Source organism: Spodoptera frugiperda, chromosome 31, assembly GCF_023101765.2.
Source record: "Spodoptera frugiperda isolate SF20-4 chromosome 31, AGI-APGP_CSIRO_Sfru_2.0, whole genome shotgun sequence".
Lineage (NCBI taxonomy): Eukaryota > Metazoa > Arthropoda > Insecta > Lepidoptera > Noctuidae > Spodoptera > Spodoptera frugiperda.
Window position 1 is genome coordinate 6601328 of NC_064242.1, and position 25528 is coordinate 6626855.

At 35.9% G+C, this 25528-nt stretch overlaps 3 protein-coding genes across 3 annotated transcripts; 1 reads left to right on the forward strand and 2 right to left on the reverse strand.

Annotated features, from left to right (window-relative positions):
* Positions 1–2115: 2115 nt before the first annotated feature.
* On the reverse strand, positions 2116–9520 carry LOC118276071 (glutamate receptor ionotropic, kainate 2). The gene is made up of 16 exons (XM_035594212.2): positions 9255–9520; positions 8828–8968; positions 8158–8532; positions 7896–7987; positions 7680–7796; positions 6930–7112; positions 6457–6609; positions 5739–5939; positions 5387–5629; positions 4963–5186; positions 4737–4874; positions 4288–4486; positions 3685–3913; positions 3275–3390; positions 2801–2953; positions 2116–2439 (listed from the first exon to the last, which is right to left on the reverse strand). The coding sequence occupies exons 1-16, from the start codon at positions 9346–9348 to the stop codon at positions 2254–2256; spliced, it is 2844 nt and encodes a 947-aa protein (XP_035450105.2). The 5' UTR covers positions 9349–9520; the 3' UTR covers positions 2116–2253.
* Positions 9521–9735: 215 nt separating this feature from the next.
* Positions 9736–17859, forward strand: LOC118276073 (glutamate receptor ionotropic, kainate 2). Its single transcript, XM_035594215.2, has 16 exons — positions 9736–9960; positions 10033–10170; positions 10482–10585; positions 10932–11094; positions 11425–11645; positions 12017–12163; positions 12468–12641; positions 12816–13013; positions 13382–13609; positions 14262–14485; positions 15148–15285; positions 15596–15794; positions 15880–16111; positions 16196–16311; positions 16686–16838; positions 17244–17859. Exons 1-16 carry the CDS (start codon positions 9873–9875, stop codon positions 17439–17441), a joined length of 2721 nt encoding a protein of 906 aa, XP_035450108.2. The 5' UTR covers positions 9736–9872; the 3' UTR covers positions 17442–17859.
* On the reverse strand, positions 17854–24859 carry LOC118276072 (glutamate receptor ionotropic, kainate 2). The gene is made up of 16 exons (XM_035594214.2): positions 24667–24859; positions 24454–24549; positions 23801–23944; positions 22713–22822; positions 22110–22266; positions 21581–21789; positions 20902–21087; positions 20676–20828; positions 20164–20601; positions 19858–20081; positions 19638–19775; positions 19360–19558; positions 19036–19267; positions 18740–18852; positions 18361–18516; positions 17854–18052 (listed from the first exon to the last, which is right to left on the reverse strand). Exons 1-16 carry the CDS (start codon positions 24677–24679, stop codon positions 17870–17872), a joined length of 2751 nt encoding a protein of 916 aa, XP_035450107.2. The 5' UTR covers positions 24680–24859; the 3' UTR covers positions 17854–17869.
* Positions 24860–25528: the final 669 nt, after the last annotated feature.

Consider the following 25528-nt stretch of genomic DNA (forward strand, 5'->3'; position numbering starts at 1 on the left):
ATAGGCGTTCCATTGTGAAGACAATGTCTCCCATGGAGGAAGTCCGCCCTTATGGGAGACAGGCGTAAAGGTATGTATGTATGAGACTCCTTTGCTGATATTTCGTTATAGTTGCTGGTGGTATGAACAATTACGAAAAATAGAACCAAAATAAGTCATGAAAGAAGTTTATGAAACCGTTTTATGATTAACTGATGAACTCAGGCGTAACTTAAAACGAATATACGGAACAGGAAAGGAACTAACTCACTCTAATGATTATGTTTGAAAACCAATGGTTAAGTTCAAGTTAGCTCTCGCTGTTACACTATCATTGACAATTTTCTCCGCTTAGAAAGCGCTACGGAAAACTGAGTTTTGCTCTAATTGTATATCATTTCTGCCTTTTCCCAAGTCGGGGTTCTAGATAACTATGCTTACATTTAGTAAAGCGTCAATTGCATCATAAAATGGAATGGACCTTAAAGTTCCCTTAAAACGCAAAAGCAGATTGCAATCATTGAAGATATTTTCAGGCAAATCCGATAAAATAGGTATATAGTAGGTTGACTGGTAGAGAATGCCATATGGCATTAAGTTCGCCTTATGTACCATTATTACTTATATTATGTACCATTATTATTATTACACTTAGTATTGTGTATATTAAAGATTAAATAAATAAATAAAATACTTTCAATTTGACATCTCGTACTTCTATCTCTTCATCGAATACAATCATTCAATTCGTGTTCATGGAGGGTAAGCTGTTATTGAATTTCAAACTGCAGTTTACCAATGTAATGACGCGGACGTAAGCATACAGTCTACTTGACGCTTGTGTGTTTACAGGTAAATACATAGATTAGTATTTACCTTTGGTTTATTTCTTGCACTATCTGTTACTATTCAGTTGATGTTTCTTCTGTTTATTCACGTGTTGGTAAAAATAAGTAAAAAAGTCTAGTTGGTCCATAACTTTACCCATTCATATATAAAATAATCCTTTAATTCTTTAGTTTTATTAATAACGTTTACCTGCAACTTCGAAGAGCATAAAACCTTGTTTTCATGTTACCTGAGTAATTGCAAAATCCTCTGCAGCTCTTTTTACTATTAAGGGACCCATTAAGAGTTTTACATATACATAGATATTTAGATACTTATATGTAGATAACAATCGACAGCAGTTACGTTACGTCTATCCAATATAAACATTAATCTCGACGTAATTGACTAGTTTACCGTACAGATCCAGCGGAGTAGCTCACCGACAACTGACTGAGAGAGGAAAAATCACCTTCGCCTAACCTTTGTACGTGATAGTGTCATTTCACACCAAGTGACAATTAGTTAGGGATTCTCTATCGATAACATGGTTTACACCTTTATGGTGAGTGTTCTGAGCTAATTAAGACGTTGTTGTTATAAAAAATATTAGCGTGCTTCGTAACTTTAATGACAAACAAGTAACTGATGGACATAAAGTCCAGAGTCTTGAGTCTTTAAGTTGGTTTTGATAATTATCGGGGATTTCTGATTCTTAAAAGTAGTACGACGCCGCCCTTCTACTGCTTTGAAGTAATAACATGACTGGGAATAAGTGTAGAAGAGCTATGTATATATATTACTTACGATTATGATATTTTTTTTTGATTTTTTGACTCTTAAAACCTGGACGGTGTTGTTCCTCTATAGTTCTAGTAATAAAATTATAGAAATAAGCGCAAGTAAGTGTAATGTTTCTTCTTCTGAATTTAAGCTGTCTCAACTTGATTAGGTATTGGTATACGGTGCCCCAACTAACTGGTGTTCGTTAACGCTCATTCATTGCGAACAGTTTCAAACCTAAATGATTAGATTCGCCGAAAGCAAAACGTGGTCTGGGACTGTCTGGACAGATTTTACAAGCTATGTTGGATATAGATAGACACGCATTTGCTTAGGTAAATAGTTCTTGTAGGATTAAAAGGAGAAATCGATCTAAGAGGGAAATATAACTCGATTTCTATTACATTTTAGTAGAAGCAACTTTTACACAAAATTTTAAATTAAAATGTCAAAGGTTTGATGAATGACCTAAGGTCATGTCAAATTAAACCTTCTTTGAATCAATATTGGGATAAAAAGTTAATGAACGTTTTATTACAACATTTATTTTCGCTACTAAAGCAAGTAATGAACGAATTTACAGTTAGTAATAAGCTCACGTTAAAGTAATAGAAAGTTATTGGACACTTCACTCTGAGCTAATTAGTAAAAGAGGTTCGTTGTTTATTGGACTTCTTTTTCTAAATCCATGAAGTTTTCGATGGCTTTAGATGTTTTCTCTCGTCTTTCGTCACTGTCCGTGTTGGCTAGGGATGGAGCTCTGCTAGGGTTGCGAAGCACTGGTTTTCGTAGTTGGAAGAAGTTTAGCGAAGCCTTCAATTCTTTGATGAATACTTCTTTGTGGGTTACCTGTAATTCAAAAATTGTTTTTTTTCTTATTTTTTTTTATTTATATCATTACGCCTTTAACCCTGAAGGGGTAGGCAGAGGTGCATATTATGCATATTATAAGTGGTGGTGAGCCAATACCGGGCACATTTCCAGACTCCGTGTTACTACTGAGAAATTTCGGAGAACCGAAAAAAGCCCAGCAATACTTCGCCTGACCCGGGAATCGAACCCGAGACTCCTTACCGCACGTCGTTAGTCGCACTTGCAACCATTCGGCCAACGAGGCAGTCGTTTCATACAACATGTAAAAATGGAGATGCTACGAAAAAATAGTTCTATTAAAACTGCCATCAGTGTAAAACAATAACATGTAACGTACTTGTTCACGCACGACGATGTTGCGGACTTCATTCATGAACTCGATGGCGGCCATGAACAGGCAGAACACTAGTCCTACCACCAGCACCACGAAGGCTCCGATCAAGTTCTCCATCTCAAGATCACCTTCTGTGTCGTTTTCATCGGTGACAGGCTGTCAAAAGTAAAAAATAATACTATTTCAGAATTCTGATATTATCTATAATATAAAAATAAGTCGGGTTTTCCTTCCTGACGCTATAACTCCAGAACACATGGACCGATTTCCACGGTTTTGTGTTCGTTGGAAAGGTGTCGGACTCCGTAAGGTTTATAGCAAAGAAAATTCAGGAAAACATTCAAGAGAAAAGCAGGAAAACAGGGAGAATCATTGTTTGCTAGTAGATACTATAAATGTTTAAAAAGAGATAAACTTTAGATATAAAATAAAAGTGTGTTCAAATAGACTACAACAGCAAATAAATAATTTCCTTACTTCACATTTTTTAGCTCCATATTTTTCGTGCCACCATTTGTTTTTAATTTTGTCCAAAGTTGTTAATTCTTTTAGTCTTAAAATGGCTCGGTTTATATCCGTTCTGAATGGTGAATCTGGAAAAGAGATCAATGATCCGTGACTTTGTTTAATTGGCGTAATGGCTACGAATTTTTTAATTCAATTACTTAGAACATCTGGAATTTGCTAGTAGGACGTAGAAGTAAAGAATTAAGTTAGTACGCCTAGTGTTATACCTTAATGAATCATTTATCAATTTTGTTACCAAAAATATTTAATAATTATTAAGGCTCACTTATCAGTTTTTTACATAAGGTATGAATTAATTATAAAGGACAAAATACAAGGTTACCAGAATGGAATAAGCCAAAGAAATCAAGACGACTCACTTGCTGGCATAGCTATCCCGTAATCCTTACTGTCCAACTCGCCTCCGACTTTCTTCAAATCGCAGTTTCTTTTCAATTTGTACTCAATGGTACTGGACTCCATGAAGAAAGCGTATTTGTTCTTACTCTTCAGTACTCTATTCTCTCCTATGTCGTTACTGGTTACTAGGACGGCTGGGTTCGCTTGCATAGTTTCGTACATATGCCTGAACATTTTGTCTTTGGAGGACTGCAATATAATAATTTAATGTATTATTTTTGACTGCCTCGTTGGTCGAGTGGTCGCAAGTGCGACTGCCGGACAAGGGGTCTCAGGTTCGATTCCCGGGTCGGGCAAAGTATTATTGGGCTTTTTTCGGTTATTCGAAAATTTCTCAGTAGTAGCATAGAGTCTGGAATTGTGTCCAGTATATGGCAATAGGCTCACCCCCTATTACATGGGACTTATATCACAAATGGTGAAAAGTGGGTGTACATTGTATAGCGGCATTACGTGTCGTGATTACCACCTCTGCCTACCCCTTCGGGGATAAAAGGCGTGACGTAGCTTTGTATTATTATTAAATAACTATGTGAAGTAAGGTAACTACAGTATAATTGTACCTTAAAAAACTCAAGAGTGGATCCTCCATTGATGGCTCCGTATCGAATCTTAGTTTGTTTGGCCAAGTCATCGACGCTGTTGATTGGTTCATTCTCCAAGGCTGACGTCATTGAGGCTGACAGCTGGGCAATGTACGTTTGACATACGATCACGGCGAAGAACCACCACATACCGCAAACCCAGCGGGTTCCTATAGCTCTGGATTGGTAAAATAGTAATAAATAAAATGATTACTGGGTGACAGATAGTCCATGGTCACAACTATCTAGGTAAATATTGTAAATAGAAGTCAATTTGGTGAATGCAAAATAATCATATCGTATCGTTAAATTGTAAATAAACACTCTACTACTACTACTTAATCTACATTCAGTTTGAATTTGGTGAAAATTCTGTATAATCTACATATAAGAGTTTAGTCAAGTAATTCTAAACAAGAGATAATTACTTGGGCAATATGTCGCATCCTTGCGTCATGATGGAACCCATTGTCAGCCAGGCGCAGTTCTTAAACGTCCATATATTTTCTAGTTCTTCCGGATCTTTCTCACAAGGTTCTGGGTTTTGCCAATCAGCTGGTGATATTCTGGAATAATATCCAATCTACAATAATATCTACTTAAAAACAATAAATTAGATTCTGTCGTTGATATATTAAGTAGATAATCACTTACCTAGCACAAATGAAAAGTATGATAGAAACTACACAGTATGCCGTGGCTGTGTGCATCCACACCTCGAAAGTGTAGGGATTGAGGAAGGAAAACATGCCCGGCTTCACTTTACGATCCTGGGTGTACAGAATACTTATTCCAAGAGACATGAACGGTACTGAGAAGTCTACGACTTTCTTCCGTTCCTCTGTTATGGTTAAATCACAAACGGCCAAGTCAGCTTTCTGAAAACAGAAACAAGTTTTTATTTTAATAAGTAGACGGTATATTTTTGCATGAAAACTTTCTTTTATCGTCGTGGTTACAAAAAATACATTCGGCCATTTCCAGCTGGTACTTGGTACAGTTTTATATTCATAGAAAAAACAACTTTGATAACTTTCAACAGCTACTAGGTACTTAGTATAATTTGTTTACAACTTACTTTGTCCAGCAGGTATCCTATAAGGCCGGTCCATTTCTTTTTCTCGGGATCAAAGATTCCGTACACCATATCCGGGTCGTATATAAACTTATACGTATAATTATATTTCTCTTCTCTCAGAATGCGAATTATGTTTTTGACCAGGTCCACAGAGAAGCCTTCGAATTTTTCGTCATCTTTGCATTCCCTGACGTTACATTCTTCATTGTACCAGAAATAGGGTTTCGCTATGCGGGATATTACCTGCGACAAGAATTTGTAAATATGAGTAGAATTCATTTATAAGAATACATTTAGTACATTTTTACTTCAGTAGTTTACTTTCAGTTTTTTGATCTTTTTAGATACTTACTTTGAATTCTTTACCATTTTGTTGGCTAGTGACGCTGTTGTTATTCCTCGTGGTCTCAATGATAGCCGAACCATTAGCAGACTCCCATCTGCCAATAGTCTGCCTGTCTCTCACGTGTATCTCATTAACATACAGAACATAATTAATTCTACGACCATTTTGATCAAATTCTATGTTCCCTGTAGCGCCGTAGGTTTTTGTCTGGAAACATAATAAGTGAAGTTTGAAATAGTTATCGTAAAACTTTATCACGCGATAGTGAGTTTTGGAAAATGTAGGTTGGCGAAACTATGTAATACGTATAATAATTTTGATAAAAGTTCTCCCCTTTTGGGCCGAATTTTTGGTTTGGGTTTATGTTCATTGACCTCATAACTGACATGACTTATGGAGATTGCTAATATTCTTAAAAACTTTATTTAAGTACGTACGTAAACTGTTGATAATTAAAGCTCATAGAATAAATCGTAGAGAGTTGTTAAATGCAAATATGGACTACACAGTCGGTGCGGTAGCTGGGCAACCGGCTGCCGCGTAATGTGTAGCGGCTTCGATTCTCACTCGGAGCAACTCTTTGTGTGATCCACAAATTGTTGTTTCGGGTCTGAGTGTCATGTGTATGTGAGCTTGTAAGTTTGTAAATTCACGACATAAGAGAAAACCCTAGTGTGAAGCAACGTTTAAAAAACGGTAATATATACATATAATAATCTGTTACCTTTAATATTTTCTGTTGAAATGTTGCCCCGTGCTCCCAAGGTTCTGGTTCAGTACAACTGAAAGTAGGAGGTTGTTCGCGATCCTTCAATCCCTCGAAATCGAGCGCCTTCACCAGGTGATTAGCGACGTCATCCGTTATCAACGCATCAAGCTGTGGAAGGTTTGATAAGTTTATTACTTTAGATATTATATCGATGTTACTAAGTGATTAAGGTAATTAAATTGCAAGTGTTTTAAACTGCATACTGAAATTTATTTGTTGTGAAGCAAGCGATTATTTTGAAGAAATTGTTTGTCATAAAATATCATATTGATATCATATTCATATACATCTTTTTTATGGAATAGAGGTATACGAGCTTACGCGTTACCTGATGGTAAGCAATCAGCGCCGCCCATGGACACCCGCAACACCAGAGGAGTTAAAGGTGCGGAATACGCTCATAATTGTAAACCGATAAACCGTCATACCTTGAACTGGGCTACAGTTGGTGATTCTTCCAATGACTGCCAGTTGCCGACCCTGGTTGCAAGATAATGTCTTTCATCGCTCAACTTGTCATACTCAGTAATACTGAGCCAAGTTATGTTGGATGGCATCTTCACCAGCTTCTCTGCTACCGTAGAGGCGTCCATTGATACCAGTACGAAGTGCTGCAAAATATACCTAATAAAGCCTTCAGATGCCAAGTTAAATGACACAGAATTCCAAAAAATCTTTCTCCAACACAATCTACACAGTGTGTTGATTAGTATAAGGGGCGTTTGAGGCATTAATATTGTTTGCTTTTAATATAGAATGCCATACGAAATGCGTTGCTGAATTACTTTAACATGATAAATTAAACAGTTCGTTAAATGAAAAAGTAACCAAAGAACTTGGTTAGTGGAATTGCTGAGTAATCGGCTGTAAAACCAAGATTAAAGAGCAAATCAACGACAATGAGAAAACATGAAAAATCGTCGCTTTAATAGAGTTTTAAGCGAATGTGTCAAAGTCAGAACGATTTTCTGTTAATAAATTGAATTTCAAGTTTCCCAGCGTTCTAAGTTTGTTGTAGCATGCTTCACTTATTTCGGTCAATTATTTTGCATCGACATCGATTTATCGGTTATCGAATCGGCATCTCGTAATAATAATTGATTAAATAATCCGTCTCTGTAGCGTCGTGCTATAATACTTTGTGTTTTTATTGTAATATTTTAAGAATAATCAATTACCTGGTACTCACTGACTAATTGCGCATTGTCCGCTTCACTCAGATATTGTAGGATGCGGTCTGAATGACAGTCTAGTAGGAATCTGCTTATGTGGTATTCATTTAGCGCCTTGAAGATCTGATATTAACAAAATATTAAAACTAAGTAACCTGTTGGATATTGTATGAGTACAAGGCAACAGTAAAAGTGCCATAAATGTGGTAGGTATGTAGTTACCTGACGGTTGTCGCCTTCTGGGTCCAACTTAAACATGAAAATTTGCGAATTCACAGACACTTCAGCCAGAATTTTCTGAACTCTCAGTAAACCTATGTAAAACAAGATTTGTTATGTAAAGAAAAGTCATGAAAATAAAATTATGCGACAATATATCACCTGTTATTTATTGTTAAGAGAATTACTCACGTCTATCCTAGTAGACGCGGGACAAATGTAAATAATTTCAAACACAACTTTAAAAATGCATTAAATAACGTACCGAAGGTATCTTCATAGAGCGCTGCAAATTCTCCCCATTTATAATACTTCAAAAGTTTTCCGTACGCCAGTGCAATTTCTTCGGAGTCCGGATAAAAGTTTATTGAAATCTTTTTGAATTGCGCTTCTTCTTTCTCTTCTTCTCCTTCTGCATTCGTTTCTTCTCCTTCTGCTTCTTCATTATTTGGTTCACTTTCTGTTTCAGCATCTTCTGCATTTTCTTGCTCATTTAGTTCTAAGTCTGGGTCGTTAGGCTGCCATGTAGCTTGGATGTGAGGTATGTTCATAATAGCGCACTGGTCTCGAGTACTACCATCTGATACCGGATTTTGTGGACCAAATATAGCTACCGGTTGTATTCCATCGGTTGAACACACTGAAATGTCACAGAAAACAACGAGCTAGTGAAAATAAAATCGATAGAATAATATTTGTGCAATTTCTTTACGGGCTTCGCTATAATATCTAAATGTACACAGTAGCGAAACAAAACAATTTAGTTTTTTGAACAAAATGAGCATCGTTTACATTGTTTTAGTGTATGAAACTCTTTTCTGTTTGAACATGTTTGTAATTTTGTGACATTTGTACAAGTTCCTTTATTTATCTTGCTATTAGGTTATTACTTTTCAATATTTCTCAGATAGTGTAATAGTTAGGTAAATACTTACGTTCTCTCCAAACTGAGTAGCTGTCAGTCCTCAGCGGTTGTAACATGATAGGCTTTATCCGAACCTCCTGGAGGTGCACATGGTTGAAGCTGTCATTGAACGCCGACAGTTGGGTGGTGGCATCCTTCTCAAATATACCAGCTACGAAAGAGAGGAATATTATTAGTCGTTTAACTTTGGAAAACCACTCATATCTATTATGAAGACATACAACATATGGAATGAATCAAACTTAAAAGCAATCTATTTGAAAGATACCAAATAAATGTGCATTGAAAAATTCTGGACGCTATTATTGCTCTCTTATGGCATTGATGTTGTATTCAGTACACACACAATTACGTGCTCTATAATCAAAAACACATCAGTTAGTAATGACAACATTAAAGTCACAATAAATTGTTAGTTGTATACAATAAAAACTTACCTATTTGGTACGAAACTTCCACCGTTTCCGTATAACGAAATTGCGGTGTACATTTTTCAACAAAAAGCAACAACACCAGTAAATACAAGCGCATGGCGTAAAACTTAATGTGACTGCATAGTTCGTTTATAAAAAAAACTATTTCACTACAATTTGTGGGCGCACCGCTTAGCGAATGAACGTCTGGGTAGCCGTTCACTCAAATAAAATTAACTCCTCGTAGAATTATGAATAAATGGAGGTGGCAAAGCTTTTTCGATGCTTTGAGCAGTTTCAGAATTTTATTATTTGTCATTCAGAGATAAAAACATGTTCACTTTAATCATGTATTGTATTGTTTCAATTGAAGTTTCAGCTAGTCATCTAGTTAAATCTTATGGAAAATATCCACTATATTTATTAAGATGGAATTCCAATTCCAGTCTCCCGATGACTGGACGGATGTCAAGGAATGGCACGGGCGGCGGTAGCACACGCGACAGGGACGCGTGATGGCGCACGCGACGTGACCTAAAACTGCTTTCCAAAAATAATTCAGACGGCGGTGAGGCGGCCGGCGTGCCGCATGCCCGTCTAAACAACACATATTGTATTCATAAATCAACACAAACTTTCATCATGATCACTCTCAAAGCTTTTTTCATTGTTACCATAATTGTTTGCATACGCAATGCTCATGCACTTCGTACAGCCGCTTTTCCGATTGGTATGTGAAAATTGTTATACTTTAGAAACAAAATTTCAGCAACAAAAACATTCGGGCTTTGTTTGTTTTCAGGGGGTCTTTTTAACCGGGAAACGTTGGCGACATCCAAGCAGGTATTTGAGAATATGATTGAAGCGAACCAAATGATGACGTACCACGGCCGGTCCTTGGATTCGAAGGTAGTCGACAGCTATTCCACTTCATTAGAACGTAAGTCAACGTCATCGTATACTAAGGCGGGCCCTAAATATCGATCTTACGGAATTAGAAGTGTGCTCGGTGGGTGCATAATCTGAAGCTACTGACTTCGGTACACATTTACCTTTATTTTCTTCCCAATAAACATTGTTATACGCTTTCTTGTAGGCGTATTTTCGATGATTGTGATTGGTAACATACAAATATGTGAGAGTTATTTCACATTCCACAAATTATGTATTTTTAATGCCATATTTGTTTCATATTTTGTCGTTTCTCCAGATTAATAGATACACTTACATATAAAACTGTTTGTTTTCCAGTGTGTCCATTTACTTCAGACAACAGAGGGATCGTGGCTTTAATAGACGCGCGCCCGACTTACGGCATCTGCGACACTACTTGTTTGTTGTGTAATAGATTTAATGTAAGTTTTTTATTGTACTTTAAGTTAGCTTCTTCTCTATTTCAATAAAAAGTATTTTGATAACAGAAATATAGCAGTTTGCTGGTGTAACTATGATACTGTTTTCAGCAAATAAGTTTTGTAGTTCTTTATTAAGCAAGAATTTGGAAATCGATTTTTGTGACTCTGGGACTCTTGAGTTTATAAATTTACATAAGCGACCTCTCGACCGCTGGTGTAAATTTATAATCTCTTGAAATTAAAATAAAGATCATAATATGTTCACAGTCCGACAAAGTTAATATATGTGATCCTTACCTTCTTTAAAGCAATTATAATGGCATTGATATTTTATGATTAATTTCAGGTTACACATTTGTCGCTAGGATGGGAGCCTATCGCGACTCAAGCTGAGGATTTCTTCACATTTGCTTATCATCCGCCTCCAGAATTAATATCGAAGGCTTACGCAACGCTCATCAAGGACTTGGGCTGGGACAAGTTCACGATCTTGTACGAGGATGATAGCAGTTAGTATATCCAGTATTATCAAATATTCTCTGATCTATTACTAAATTAATTTAATTAATTATTATGTTATCGGCTTACTCACGTAACTGTTTGACGAGGAACTAGTTTCAAGCCATGCTAGAGGTTCATATTCATGAGCAGTAATCAGCAGCATTCCGCGACACACGACGCGGCGATTGTCGCGCTGCTACTCTCAGTACTAGTCGAGATCCTTGTCAAACAGTTAGGTACGTGAGTAAGCCGATAAAATTAAGTTACAATAAAATTAATTTAATTACAGAAAATTATAGTTCCTACATAAATATCTTAAACTTTATTTCATATTTAAGGTTTCGTACGCCTACAAGAAGTAATCAACACATGGCCCACAGCAGTGGGCGTGGAGTCAATTTTATTCAAAAAGCTGGATCCCAACAGTGACAACCGAGAAACATTCAAAAATATATTCAAAGTGGCCCGGATGACCTATCACATACTGGACTGTAATGTAACAAATGTCCACAAATATATGAACGAAATAATACAAGTTGAAAACTCCACGGAATATCAAGTATGTATTTACGGTGACAGAAATATTAAATACGCTCATGTCCGTGTATTAATTAGTGTATCTTGCACATGTGGAAGCATTTATGGCTTCATCGTGAGTTTTCTATCAAAAGGCATATAACCATAACCATAAGGTATATAACCATTCCTAAATTACAATAGGTATTCAAAATACCTCATCTATCCTTGAAGATATTCGTGTGCACCGAAAATATGAAACTTTAATGAAGTTTAATTTTATCAGTATTTAAACTACTTCAGTCTGCAAGAATGACAGTCGAGAGCAGTAGGATTTGAAAGCAGTGGATGTTATTAAGCTTTGTAAGATTTTTTTAATTTTGTTATTAATTTCTATCATTGTTAATTTTTCAGAGTTTCATATTAACAAATTTAGACTCGTACAGTTTGGACTTCAAGCAAATACCTGCGCTTATGGCAAACGTGTCCACGTTGCACTTGACCACGCCGAGTGAAGCGACATGGAAGGACAAAGGAATGCTAGGAAACGCTGCACTAGGGGTAATTCTGTCTCATACGTTATAGATAACTAAGGACATTTACGATATGAAAATAATATTGTTTGAATTCCTTGAAGCTTAACAAACAGTACCTTATTATTTAACTACTAAACTTAAACAGTATTACGTTAAAACATGTTTATTGAGACTAACTGTGACACTCATAGACATTTAATGGTTACTTAAACATTTTACTTAGTAACGATTTTGTTCTAAAAACCGTTGCTAAAGACTGGGTTAAGAAACCATTAAATGACTCTGAGTATGGCGATAAGATACCAACTTAATGACTGTGTCTATTTTAGCTCGAAACCGCATTAACAGCTGATGCGTTAAGTCATTTGGAAAAAGCCATTAGAAGTATGCAGGTTGATGAAGATCCTGCAGAACCTCCTGCTCTATGTTTAAGGAGTTCTAAATCGGAGTACGATGAAAGCGCATGGCCTTTGGGATACGATCTAAGGGAAGCACTACGTAAGGTACGATAACAGAATTGAGAAACAAACAAAACATAATTAATTAATTAATGATATTCTTAAAGATGTCTAAAATAAGTATCAAGGAAAATGATTCTTAATTAAAACTTTTATGAATAAACAAAAAGCTGTTAGTAAGGGCTTCCTACTCATCGATACTTAATTAACCTTTCACAGACAACTACCAAAGGTTTCTCAGGACACATAGAATTTGATGATGAAGGCAAAAGAATCAATTTTAAGTTACACTTTTCAAAGCTAAATAAAGAGAGTCAGTTTATGTATGCCGGAGACTGGGATTTTAAGACTAATGTTATCACTAAGAAGGATATAGATGATAGATCCTTAGCTGTGAACACTAATTCAAAAATAAAGGTAAGGAATGTTATTACAGATATTTGAAATAATCAAAGTTACATGTATTATAATTATTATCTTATGTTTTAAAGTTCCATAATAATAATTGTATACTGATCGACGATTTCTTTTTACTGGATAATAAATGGTCGGTGTACAATTATTTTACTAAAGATCATATTATAAATGTGAAAGTTTCTTTGTTTGGATGTTTGTCCGTTAATCACGCTGAAACTACTGAACGGGTTTTGATGAAATTTGATATACAGACAGGGTATGAGCTGACTTGGGTGATAGGATACTTTTTATCCCAAAAGAACACGGACAAAGCCGCTGGTAGACACATACTAACACTAGGTTTAATCTAAACAAATACTATTTCTTAGGTGGTGACCAGGATAGGAAGACCATATTTTGACAAAAAAGACACAGAGAATGGAACCATCTATCGAGGCTACTGTGTGGATCTTATTGACGCCATATTCAGCTACATAAAGAAAACAATGAAAATTGAATTGGAATATGAGTTTTATGTAGCACCAGGTAATGAATACGGCAACCAATTAGAGGGCACAAAGAAATGGAATGGAATCATTGGAGAAATTATGGACCATGTAAGTACATCTTGTCCTACTAAAGAACTGAAAATGAATTTAAATATTTGTCAAGGAAACTGTACAACGTTTCTGCACAGAATGTAAACCTGCAAGTAAGAAAATTCTCGTGAACAAAGTCACGAGGTGGTCGCTAGTTATAAATACACAAAGGAAGAATAACGGCATCCTTAATTAAGTCTTGGAAACTGTTACATTGCAATGCAGTTATAATTTTGTTGAAGCTAAGTTTAATATCCTACAGGAAATAACTAGTCGCTAAGCTAATGTATCTCACAAACTTTTTTATTGTTATTATGCTGGATTATATTTTCTTACAGATATTGGATTATTTTTATTGTCTGCCTTGTTGGTCGAGTGGTCGCAAGTGCGACTGCCGGACACGGGGTCTCGGGTTCGATTCCCGGGTCGGGTAAAGTATAACTGGGCTTTTTTCGGTTTTTCGAAAAATTTTCAGTGGTAACACGGAGTCTGGAATTGTGCCCAGTTATGGCAATAGGCTCACCCCCTATTACATGGGACTTATAACACAAATGGTGAAAAGTGGGTGAACATTGTTTAGCGGCATTACGTGCCGTAATAAACACCTCTACCTACCCCTTCGGGGAATAAGGCGTGACGTTGTACTATATTTTCTTACTTTTTGTTCTAGAAAGCACACTTAGGTATTTGCGATTTGACGATAACTTCAGAGAGGAATTCGGTTGTGGATTTTTCAATTCCTTTTATGACTTTGGGTATAAGTTTGTTGTTCAGAGAGGAAGACCCTGAAGCCCCGGACAGATTTTCCTTTATTAAGCCATTGTCTTTGGACGTCTGGCTGTATCTCTGTACTACGTATGTGATTGTCTCATTTGTGCTACTGATTTGTGCAAGGTTGGTTTTAGTTTCTTTACAATTTCTAATCATTAGTTATGAAACAGTTTTTCTGTCTTCTTCTCTTCTGTCATTTTATATCCATGTCATCATTGAAATGGTTAGGTTAGGTTATCAAATCTCTGATGAATATAATTTTCTGTATTGAAGAAAGCTTTTGGCGTTATGAAAATAAATAAAAATAATATGAAGTGGCCTACTTAAAGTAAAGAAGTGGTAGAAGAAATAAATATTTTCTGCTCTAACTCTACTTAACCCTCTAGCTCTACTACCTACTGCCCTACTCGAAGGCCACAAAAATATAAATCGATATAAGTTTTTAACTGACATAGTCACTAACACTATCATTAGAACTTGAGATGGGATACTTACCATGTTTATTTATGTCTATAATTTTCCGATATTTCGGCACTGTTTCAAGCGCTATGATCACGGATGAAACTCATAAACATGGTAAAAATTCCGTCTCAAGTTCTAATGAAAATATTAATCGGTTTTCTTTTTTAATAATAAAAAGCCAAGTTTTATTTTGAAAGAGCACAGATGGCGATATCATTATTTCCACACTGAAGTTAACCCTTAAAACTTTTGCTTAAATACGTATTATAACTTTCGAAGTTTGATATTTGATTTTAAAGCTACTTTGCCATTTTATATTTTAGAATGAGCCAGGACGATTGGGTTAATCCTCACCCATGTAACCAGAACCCAGAGAACCTCGAGAATATATGGAGTCTTTACAACTGTATGTGGCTTACTATGGGATCCATTATGACACAAGGATGCGATATTTTGCCAAGGTATAATGTCTTAAAGTTTTGATAGTTAAACAAAATGAAGGTTTAAGATATAATGAAAATTATCTAGGTTCTACTTTGTATTGGACATACATTGAAAATAAGGTGTATCTTATGTAGGTAATATTCATAAATGACTTTGTTAATAATGTGATAACCCATTTAGTAATTTTATGTCAACTAAAAAGCGAACGCAAGCTGTTTGTTGAAAACATTATCTATTAGGTCCAAGTTAAACTCTTTCACAACGTAGTTCCTATTCGCTTTCCATTAACTTCGTTAAACTCTGTAGCTAAAGTTTTTGTTTTTACAGAGCGGTGGGTTCGCGGTGGGTAGCTGGCGTGTGGTGGTTCTTTGCACTTATCGTGACTGCCTCGTATACGGCCAACATGTCGACTTTCCTCAGTAACAGTCGAAGAAGTAATGTCATTAATGACGTTAAAGAACTTTCTGAACAGAACAAAATTTCCTACGGAGCTGTGTACAATGCTTCCACGTATAAATTTTTCCAAGTATGTTTTGGATATCAGATAATTACTGTAATGATCAATTTTGTAAGTGTTTTCCTTAAATGTTTGATTTATGAATTGCTTACAGACATCAAATGATACAGTTTACTCAAAAATTTGGGATGTCATGGACTCAGCAAAGCCAACAGTTTTTATGGACAGCAACGATGAAGGAAAAGATCGAGTTCTTAGAAGTAAAGGAAAATATGCGTTCTTTATGGAATCAACTTCGATCGAATATTATATTAAGAGGAATTGTAAATTGAAAATGCTTGGATCAAAATTAGATTCCAAGGAATATGGTATTGCTATGGCTAAAAGTAAGTTATGGATATTAAAAGAAAATTCTGAGATAATGTAAGAAGGTTTGGGATAAGAAATGATGAAAAATGTTTTATTTATAGATTATCCGCATAAAGGTTGGGTGGACAACGCAATATTGTCGTTACAAGAGTTGGGTGAACTTGAGAAACTGAAGAAGAAGTGGTGGGAAGATGAAGATAATGAAGAGCATTGCGAGGTTGGTTGCAAGCTGTTTGATGTTTCTAAATGTTTTCCTTGTGCTTAATAGATATAAGGGGTTTTTTTATACAACTTTTATGTGATATGAATGCGGATCTCTGTGTAATCAATAGGTCGATGATGTTTCTAAGTTTTAAACCCCGAGCCGTTCAGCAATAGGTTGAGTTCAATATTAATAATAAGTAGAGTTTATTTAATTTCAAAATTAAAGTCAAGGTCAAATTATATTAATAATAAGTAGAGTTTATTTCATGTCAAAATTAAACTCAAGGTTATTTATTTCAATTAAACTATTAAGAGGTACTTTTGAAATGAGAAATTTTATGTTGCGTGGTTTTTCACTAGTTAATCTTTTATTTGTCCACTCTACAGAAAATCGTGAAAGAAGAAGACGACAGTGGTTCGCTTCAGATGAAGAACACCAGCGGTATCTTTTTGGTTCTTGGTTCGGGAGGGCTTTTAGGCCTTGTGGTGGCCATAATAGACTTCATGTTCCACGCTCGACAAATCAGTGTCAAGGAAAAGGTACATTTAATATATAAGATACAATAGAACATATCAACATAGAGACAGTACGGAGAACTATGTCGACAGTACTCGGTCTAGGATAAATATTGTGTATACCGAGGCACTAAGTAACAGTTTAATTGTTAAATTACCAACTAAGGTTTTGGTAAACCCTGGCCTGCCACTTAACAGAGAACTCAAAAGGCTTGTCTAGTTAAGACATTATTTAGATCTGTTGGTCTGAAATCTGTCTGATTTGATAAGGTTAGAAATAAACGTGCCTGAAGAGAAGATCTTAAACGTTGCTTAGGACTAGTATTTATGGAAATTAGATCTGCGACATATTATGTAACACATTGCCTAGCGACAGCCTTGCATGGTGTGCTGAAGAACCGTAGTAAATTATTGTCTCTTATTTTACAGGTGACGTTCCTCGAGGCGCTATCAAGTGAGTGGCATGCATCTTTGAACCCTCGAGAGCTGCACAAACCAGCGGCTCCTCCAAGATCTGCACCGCCTTCCACCACCAGCCCCTCACCACAACGCGAGCGGTCGCAGTCACGAGCAGTATCTGTCCTCAGGGCTGCTACCTCCTTCATCAACTTCGATGAGATTTACTGATGTTTCTTTATAAGTATTGATGAAATAAGGTATCCTTATCATCGTCCGTATGTTTACAAGGAATGGAAATTACTTCCCTTTTGAAGGATTCTACGATTTCGTTTCGTTTCCTAGAATTTATGCCCATTCAGTCCCATGGTTTTACATGTTATTTGTGTGAGGAACAAAAAGTTGAAACCTTATTGTAAGGAATATATTTTTAGTACCTAATTAAATAGAGTATACCTATATTATTAATACAGAATTTTATCAGACATTTTAGAATTCTTGTAACAATTTGTTAATTAAAATCGATTGTGTTGTTTGTAAAATATACTTATTTATTTTCAATGTACAATCTCAGCTAATACGCTACCTCAAAAATATTATTTACATTATAATTTTATTCAAATAAATATAGTTTCTCGTTCTTTTGTTATTGTGTAGTTTTACTTATTAAATACATTGAGATGGAATAAGTCTGCTGCGGAGCGGAGCACGGAGGATGCTCGCGAAGCTCTATCGGTTCCTGAATCTGGTGATGATGGACGCGAATGCTTCACTGGCTTCTCCGTCTCCCAGAAACTTAGTGCGAACGTCAGTTCAGCCCAAAGTGCTTCAGACTGAGTCATCTGATAATATAATATAGAAATTAGTTCCAAGAACTTAAAGGTAATCTTTCACTACAACCTAATTCATTATTACTACACCTTTACGTTTTCGATCTACTTTATATCTTGTATTTTACATTTGTAAAAACTAGACGCCCTCGAGAGTACCCGTATTTGAATAATATATTTACAAAACGTAGTCAATATGTAATGAAATAAGCACAAGGTTTGTCTATGCAAAGCAGTGAATTTGCGGTATTCAATGTCACTGAGGTCTTTTTGCATTAGCATATGAATGCTATTTGGTGGTAAATGAAATTCGTAGATACCTTCTGCTCGATGGCGACTTCTCTGACGTTCCAAAGGAATTCAAATATACCCATTGCCGTGGCTGCACTGCATCCACAAGCCAATACGACGAACACACCACCCACGTTTTCAACTCCTAATTCCCCTGCTGCCCCTTCTTCCGCTGCTTCCTCAGACTGCAATGAAAATTAGACCTATTATTAGACGCATTAGACTTATTTTGAACGAATCAAGGTTTAATGTGTTATTGTCTCAAAAACGTATATAATGTAATTTATTATTTAAAGTTGGCAAAGGTGAAACGCAATTAATTGTGTTCATTTACACCTAAAAGTAGTTAAAAATATAAACAAGCAAAAGTACTTAGATTGCAATTTTATATAATAAAACATAACTTACAACACAAGCATTTTCTGGAGGAGCTTTCCACCACCGGTTTTTAATCTCTACCAGCTTGCCGCTCTCAGCCAATTTTAGTAATGCATTATCCACGGCTGTACGGTATGACGAATCTGTGTAAAATATTTAAAATGCCAAAACGCTCGCTATTTTTTGCCTAACATATTGTGAGCCGTAAATCCAGTGCAATATAATTTAATTGAAGTGAGCTCACTCGCGTGTGTATTCAAACAAATTGGAAAATGTTCAAGTACTTTAGTACATAAATGAAATGTGTTAAACTCTAATCATCTCACCGAAGGGCATAGCAATTCCGTAGCCTTTTGAGTCAAGTAATCCGCCCACTTGCATTAAGTCGCAATGCCTTTCTAACTGGTATTCAATAGCTGTAGACTCCATAAAGTATGCATAGTCTCTTTTGCCCTTCAGCACTCGGTCTAATCCTTCATCGTTATTCTTGACGAAAACGGACGGTCGAGCTGATTCCATAGCGCCATACATTCTTTGGTACAAGGAGACATTGGAACGCTGGTAAACAAAGAAATCGATTTAATATGTCATGAGTATGATCAGTGTTAATTTTAAAATAGTGAATGGCTAAAATAAATGCTAATAAAAACCTTGAAAAAGGAGTACGTAGAACCACCCTTCAGTGTCCCATATTTGATTTTGGTCTGCATTCCGAGATCTTCAGCACTTTTAATGGAATCGTCCATAGCGGCATTTGTGAGGAAAGCAGCCAAGTTAGCGGTGTAAGACGAACACATGATCAATGCGAAGAACCACCACATCCCGCAAACCCATCGAGTAGAATAACCTCTGCGTAAAAAAAGAAATGGCAAGTGAATTATTTAAACTGTCTCCTAAGTATTTTTTAACTATTAAATGTTAAGCTTACTTGGGTAAAATGTCTGATCCCTGTGTCATAATGGAACCCATTGTGAGCCAGCAAGAGTTTTTAATATGCCAAATATTCTCCAATTCTTCAGGAGATTTGTCACAAGGGTGGGGATTCTCCCAATCATTTGGTGCTAATCTGAAATTCAATAAAAAGAGCAAACGTGTATATAGGTCATATGCAAGGACATAAATATGTAATCTAACTGTTATTTACTCACCTCGCTAAAATATGGAGCAATAACGACACCATCAAATAAGCTGCTGCCATATAAATCCACACATCAACTGAGAATGGTTTCAGAAAGGAAAACAACTCTGGTTCGGGTGGAGTTGGCTTTAAATAAAGAATACTTATACCCAAAGTCATAAAAGGTGTCGTGAAATCAACGGAAGACCGCCGTTCATAAGTTATGGTTAAATCGCAGATTGCTAAATCAGCTTTCTGAAAAATAAGAGAAAAACAGTACTTTAGATATTACTTACTATTATTTATTAAAGAATACATTCTCATACTACTCACGAACCCTTTCTAAAAGATGTCCCACAAGACCATCCCACTTTTTTGTCTCTTTGTTATATGAACCGTAGCCATTACCTGGCACTATTTCAATTTCATAGTTCAGATGTAGTATTTCTTTTAATATTTCATGTATTAAGTCTTTCGAATATCCTTCATATCGATCGTTGCCGGTTAGTACTTCGCCCTCCTTGGGGGTTACTTCGACTAAGTACGGAGCTCCGATGCGTGAAACTACTTTGAACGTCTTGTTTTGCCACTTTTCAGCTAAGCGGTCTGATGTTTCGTCTGCAGTTCGAACATAATTAAATCCAGTTTCTGGGTTCCATTTTGCAATGCTATTAAATCCACTATTTGATAATTCCATTATTTCGACGTTAAAATTCAATCGTTCGCCTGTGATGTTATCTAAATTAATCATGTTCGTAATGCCCGCGATTGGATTCTGAAAAGAGGTTTGCTTAAAGATAACTACATCAGCAATACTTAAGTAATTCAAATTTTTCAAATCGCTATTACCGTCAGCAAATGGTTTGTAAATTCTTCACCGACTTCCCATTGGTCTTCAGAATCACAGCTAATTTCTTGAGCCTCTATTTTGAATTCCTCAGGGGAATTTTCCACAGCATCTGTTATAAGTCGTGCTGCGTCACTAGCAAGCGCTGCTTCTACCTAAATGTTAGATGTAATAACTTATAAGGGCGAATGACAAATGACATTCCTAAACGCACTAGTATGGACTTACCGTAATTTCATGAGATTGTCGTGGAATTTTCACGTTGTCTGTACCTCTAGCTATCCAGTCTGCTAAATAAGATCTTGTTCTTGGGTCCGAATGGTCGAAAATTCTTAAACACGTGACATTGGACAATCCATAGCGTAGTTCTTCTAGATCTAGAGTATGGGCATCTAGTGACATCAACACGTAGCTCTAAAACAAATAATCTTATATTAACTGTATCGTAAAGTAATATATTATTCTGTAACTTTTATTTAATCTCGTAGTCTCTAGTTCAAATTATTGCACAAGCTGGAACGAATCGTTACAAATATAGATATAACAAAGGTATCGATCAATTCCAAAAATAAGAACAGTTTTATATAAGCTTAGTATCATAAGTACGAAGGTAAATTCTCGTTAGTATAATTCAGTTTGTGGCTGTATTTGCTTTAATTTTGGGTCTCCATTCCGCTTACGTAGGTAAGCTCGCCCTTTTTCTTCGCGTCGATAATGATGTACAAACAGAGTAGTTATGTTGATTTTGTTTTTTGTCAGTTTATTAATCCGAATAGAATTTGAAGATAAAAGAATATTATAAATAAGTGACTATAATAAATCAGGAGTCTCATAAACTTAAGTGTGTGGTAACTTAGTTTTGGCAAAAAATATCGTTGTCTTTTATGTAATTGGACATTTGACGTACCATGTAGTCTTCAAAAAACTTCACCTCATTGGCTTGGCGTAAATATTCAAGTACTCTATCAGCTGGACAATCCAGTATGACTCTTGTTTCACCTGTACTCTTTAAAGCTTTCAGCAATGGCCGGTTATCTTCTCCTGGCACCAGTCTTCGAACGAGCCATTTTAAATCTGGATCAGTGTGTTTTAATATTTCTTGCAGCCTAATAAGTCCTGTAAAGGTGAATATATCAGGTTAACTTGCATATTATGTTTTGGTTTGACTAGTTACTCACAGTAAGTATATTAAGATCTTAAAGGATTAATGTGTTATTCTAGAAAATTATCTATTTGTAGGCATAGTTTCATGTTAATCCGTTAAGAAGTTTATGTTTAATTATCACAAATTTTCGCACATAACATTATTATAAAGTTAAAGTATAATTCCAGAGATCTAAGATTTACTAGACTAGTTGAGGTTAACTAGAAGTATTGTTCACTAAATAACATAATTAACTAAAGAACAAAAATGAAAGATGGTATCAAAATATTACCATGATCATCATCATAGAGTAGGGTATACGATCTCCAGTCGCTGTCTGCTATGAACAGAGCCACGGCTTTGGACAGGGCTACTGCTTCGGGGTACAAGTTGATACCAGGTGGAGTTGGCTGCTCCAGTCCTCGGACTGGCGGGGGTCGCCATACTGCCTGTTTGTTACACAATTTGAAAAATCGAAACTAATAGATGACAAGTTATCTTTAGCTGACAAGGCTTCTTCAAAGATTTTCGATATAGATAGATAGATATTTAAATATAGAACGATATTTTTCCACTCCTTCACCAGTTGTACTGATGAAAACGAAATAATTTTCTTGGAATTACTCCTAATTTTGGGTTTCCTTCTTTGCTTAAGTAAACATATAATGATACCAAATTCGTCAAATTCGTCCATGAATCCATATTTGTACGTAATATACAGATTTGGTTTTCATATTTAGTAGAATGTAATTATACGCAGAGGTAGATATATTATAGTCAAAATATAGTATAATACTAACGTTTTATTCTTGAAGATTTCAGAGATTTAAAGTGTAGATAGAAATGTATAAATAGACCACTTAACTTTTAAGTTATAACTGTTTCAAGTCATTACCTGAATATGTGGTACTCGAGCAGCTCGACAATGTGCCTCGACTGCTGATGCTGAGACCGGGTCAGTGGGCCCGAACACTGCGATCACACCGCTGGAGAGTAGCTCACATGCTGGAAATTAAATAGCATTTGTTGGTAAGCATGGGTTTGAAAAATAGCAGATTAATTATTTTATGAAAGTAATATTACTCGTAATAATATTACTCTACCTATTTACAGTTCAACTAGTGTCCAATTAGTAAGCACATGTTATGTATTTATCAATATTTTATGAACTGCATTATTGCTTCAGGTACTCCATTCAGTACGGTATACAAATTGATATCATGACATTGACGTTAATCTAAGCTCCACGACCTATGGTTCGACTCTTGACTAGAAAAAAACTGAATAGGGTTATTTATCTTAAATTGAATTCGATGTATTTGGCATGGGATTTGGCTTTGTGCCGAGTAATTTTCATGTCAAATTAATGCGAAACCAAATTGCTGTAAATAGGCAATAGGAATGCCCTAAATGTGGTATTAATAATTTAAACGGTTGTGGTGAACGTATTGTTGTATCGGCAAATGCAAAATTGATCAAATACCGTGACTGTGGTGTATTTAGCGTTTATTGTGCAAAATTAATCTAACATGAAAGGCGTGAAATAATAATGTGGAGCTACAATATTTGCTGTGGAAGCACCACATTTGATATTGTTGCTGCTAATGGTAATTCCATTAGTAATAATACCAAATAGAGTTTCAAGAGCTGTTTGTGCGAGTATATTGAAATACAAATTGATTTAGATTTGTTCATGAACGTAATAAGTGGAATTTGGCAACAAATTTTCTATTAGCGTGTATGGTATTTTATAAGCTAAGATTTTCCTTAAGACTCCCCTTTTCATTTTGTATGTGCTCATGTTATCATCTACCTGCCCTTATCCTAATTTATTTGGGGTCGGCGCAATATATCTTGTCTTCTATACATTTTTATATCCATCTTCGTATACGTACTCACTTCCGGATTAAAGAAAAATATTGAGGGGAACTATAAAGGTATTTATAATACAAGTTCTTGTGAAGCAGAAAAATGTAGTCTCACCTGCTTTTGAGGCTGTAAAACTATCACCGAATGGGGAATAAACAGCTTTCATAACAAAGTGATAACGTTCACTTTCCATTGAAGCTCGAGCCAGAGCCGATGCAAACGCCACTTCGGTCACTGTATTTGGAGGAAATATTGCACCTACAAATAAAAATAAATACAAAATTGTTGTTTGCAGTTCAAGCTCTCGATTTATACAAAGAGTACACGTACCCTCTGTATTTATTGACTAAATAGGTTACAAAATGAAACAGCAATATTTTACAACTAAGTACCTAGATAAGATCGGTCGATTTTCTATCTGACTAGGCAAGTGCTTTGAAAGGAAACACTGAAACGAATTCAGAGGTCACAGCCAAATGATGTATCGACTCGAATAGAATTAATATAAGAAGAGAATAAATATAAGAATCAACATTTATATTCCAGTCTACAACGTTTTCAGGCTAATGTTTCTACACTGGCAAACAATTATATTTTTCTTTCGAGTTCTCAATAAGTTTCATATGTCAAAAGAAAGGGTAAATTAAATGAAACAATATCACTTTGTCAACATGATATTAACATTATTTGCGTTATTTGAAATATTGTACTTGTTAGTATTCCAAGATATTTTCACCAAGTTATATCTCGGTTGTAAACTAACTCACCGATGTTAACAGTCGTCTTCAGAGTTTCAAATTTCCGAAATACGGCGCCAACGTTACCGAGAATTAATATAATTGGTACCACCATCACGTACACTCCTGCAAGAGCAATATTGTTGCAGCAAACTTTGTTACGATATTAACTGGAAACAGATTTAAATGTGAACAAGATAAACATTTGATTTCTAGAGGGTTTGGATAAAATTTTGTACTCGCCCTGGTGTAACATTTTCGAGAGTAGATTTTCCGGGATAAAAGTAGTGAATTGGAACAATGAGATTCAGCGCGGCACAGCTGTCGCATTACAAGTTTGCCGGTCGTCGGTGGGTGTTTACTCGACACATGGCAAACAAGAGCCCGGATGCAGGGGCAGCGTGCTCGCGCGGGATGCACCGCCACACGGACCCGACTATTGATGCACATTATCACAGCTGTTTCGCTAACTGTATTCGGGACTATTATTAGATATTGCTAACTAGAATAATAGTTTATGTCCTACTTTCCGATGAACACCTGACAACGATCGCTAGACTCGACAAGATTACTAAAATAAATACCTGTCTGCGTGTAAGTTCTTAAACTAAGTACTGGCCTGACTAATAATCTACCACTGCCTCATACTTAATTCTTTCGATTTTTAGTAGAAGTAGCAGTAGTTCGTACTTTGCCATCCCAACTATAAGAAACATAAACAACTTAATGTCCTCCAGTTCAAAGCAACAATTTCTTTCAGCAATGGTACGCCATCATTAATTAAGTAGGTGTACTATCGAACATTCTAGTAAGTGTTAGTGGGCAGAATGAACCAGGTTAACTGAATGCGCCATGGTCAGACACTTGGCCGTGGTCCAGTGTGTCGGGCACTGTCACGATTACTATTATCGTTGCAGACCGCTGACGTGTCAGAATTAACTGACCAAATAGTTGCACTGCCCATTCTGCTGTGTCGGCATCATGGAACTGTTCTGTGGAACATACAATTAATTCGTCGTTACTTTGAAGAGGCTTCTGTTGTAGTGAAAGTGTATTAAAAATCTAATGTAGTGCTTACGTATTGCACCTTAGGGTTGAAAATAAA

Coding starts and splice junctions, on each gene's coding strand:
- LOC118276071 (XM_035594212.2), bottom strand. CDS start 9,348: ATGCGCTTGTATTTACTGGTGTTGTTGCTTTTTGTTGAAAAATGTACA. Junction 5,940..6,456: donor TTCAACAGAAAATATTAAAG/GTAACAGATTAT, acceptor TTATGTTTCCAG/ACAAAAACCTACGGCGCTAC. Junction 3,914..4,287: donor CCACTCTTGAGTTTTTTAAG/GTACAATTATAC, acceptor ATTATATTGCAG/TCCTCCAAAGACAAAATGTT.
- LOC118276073 (XM_035594215.2), top strand. CDS start 9,873: ATGATCACTCTCAAAGCTTTTTTCATTGTTACCATAATTGTTTGCATA. Junction 9,961..10,032: donor TACAGCCGCTTTTCCGATTG/GTATGTGAAAAT, acceptor GTTTGTTTTCAG/GGGGTCTTTTTAACCGGGAA. Junction 15,795..15,879: donor CCACGTATAAATTTTTCCAA/GTATGTTTTGGA, acceptor AATTGCTTACAG/ACATCAAATGATACAGTTTA.
- LOC118276072 (XM_035594214.2), bottom strand. Junction 19,776..19,857: donor TTGCTCCATATTTTAGCGAG/GTGAGTAAATAA, acceptor ATTGAATTTCAG/ATTAGCACCAAATGATTGGG. Junction 18,517..18,739: donor CTCCAGAAAATGCTTGTGTT/GTAAGTTATGTT, acceptor TTTTCATTGCAG/TCTGAGGAAGCAGCGGAAGA.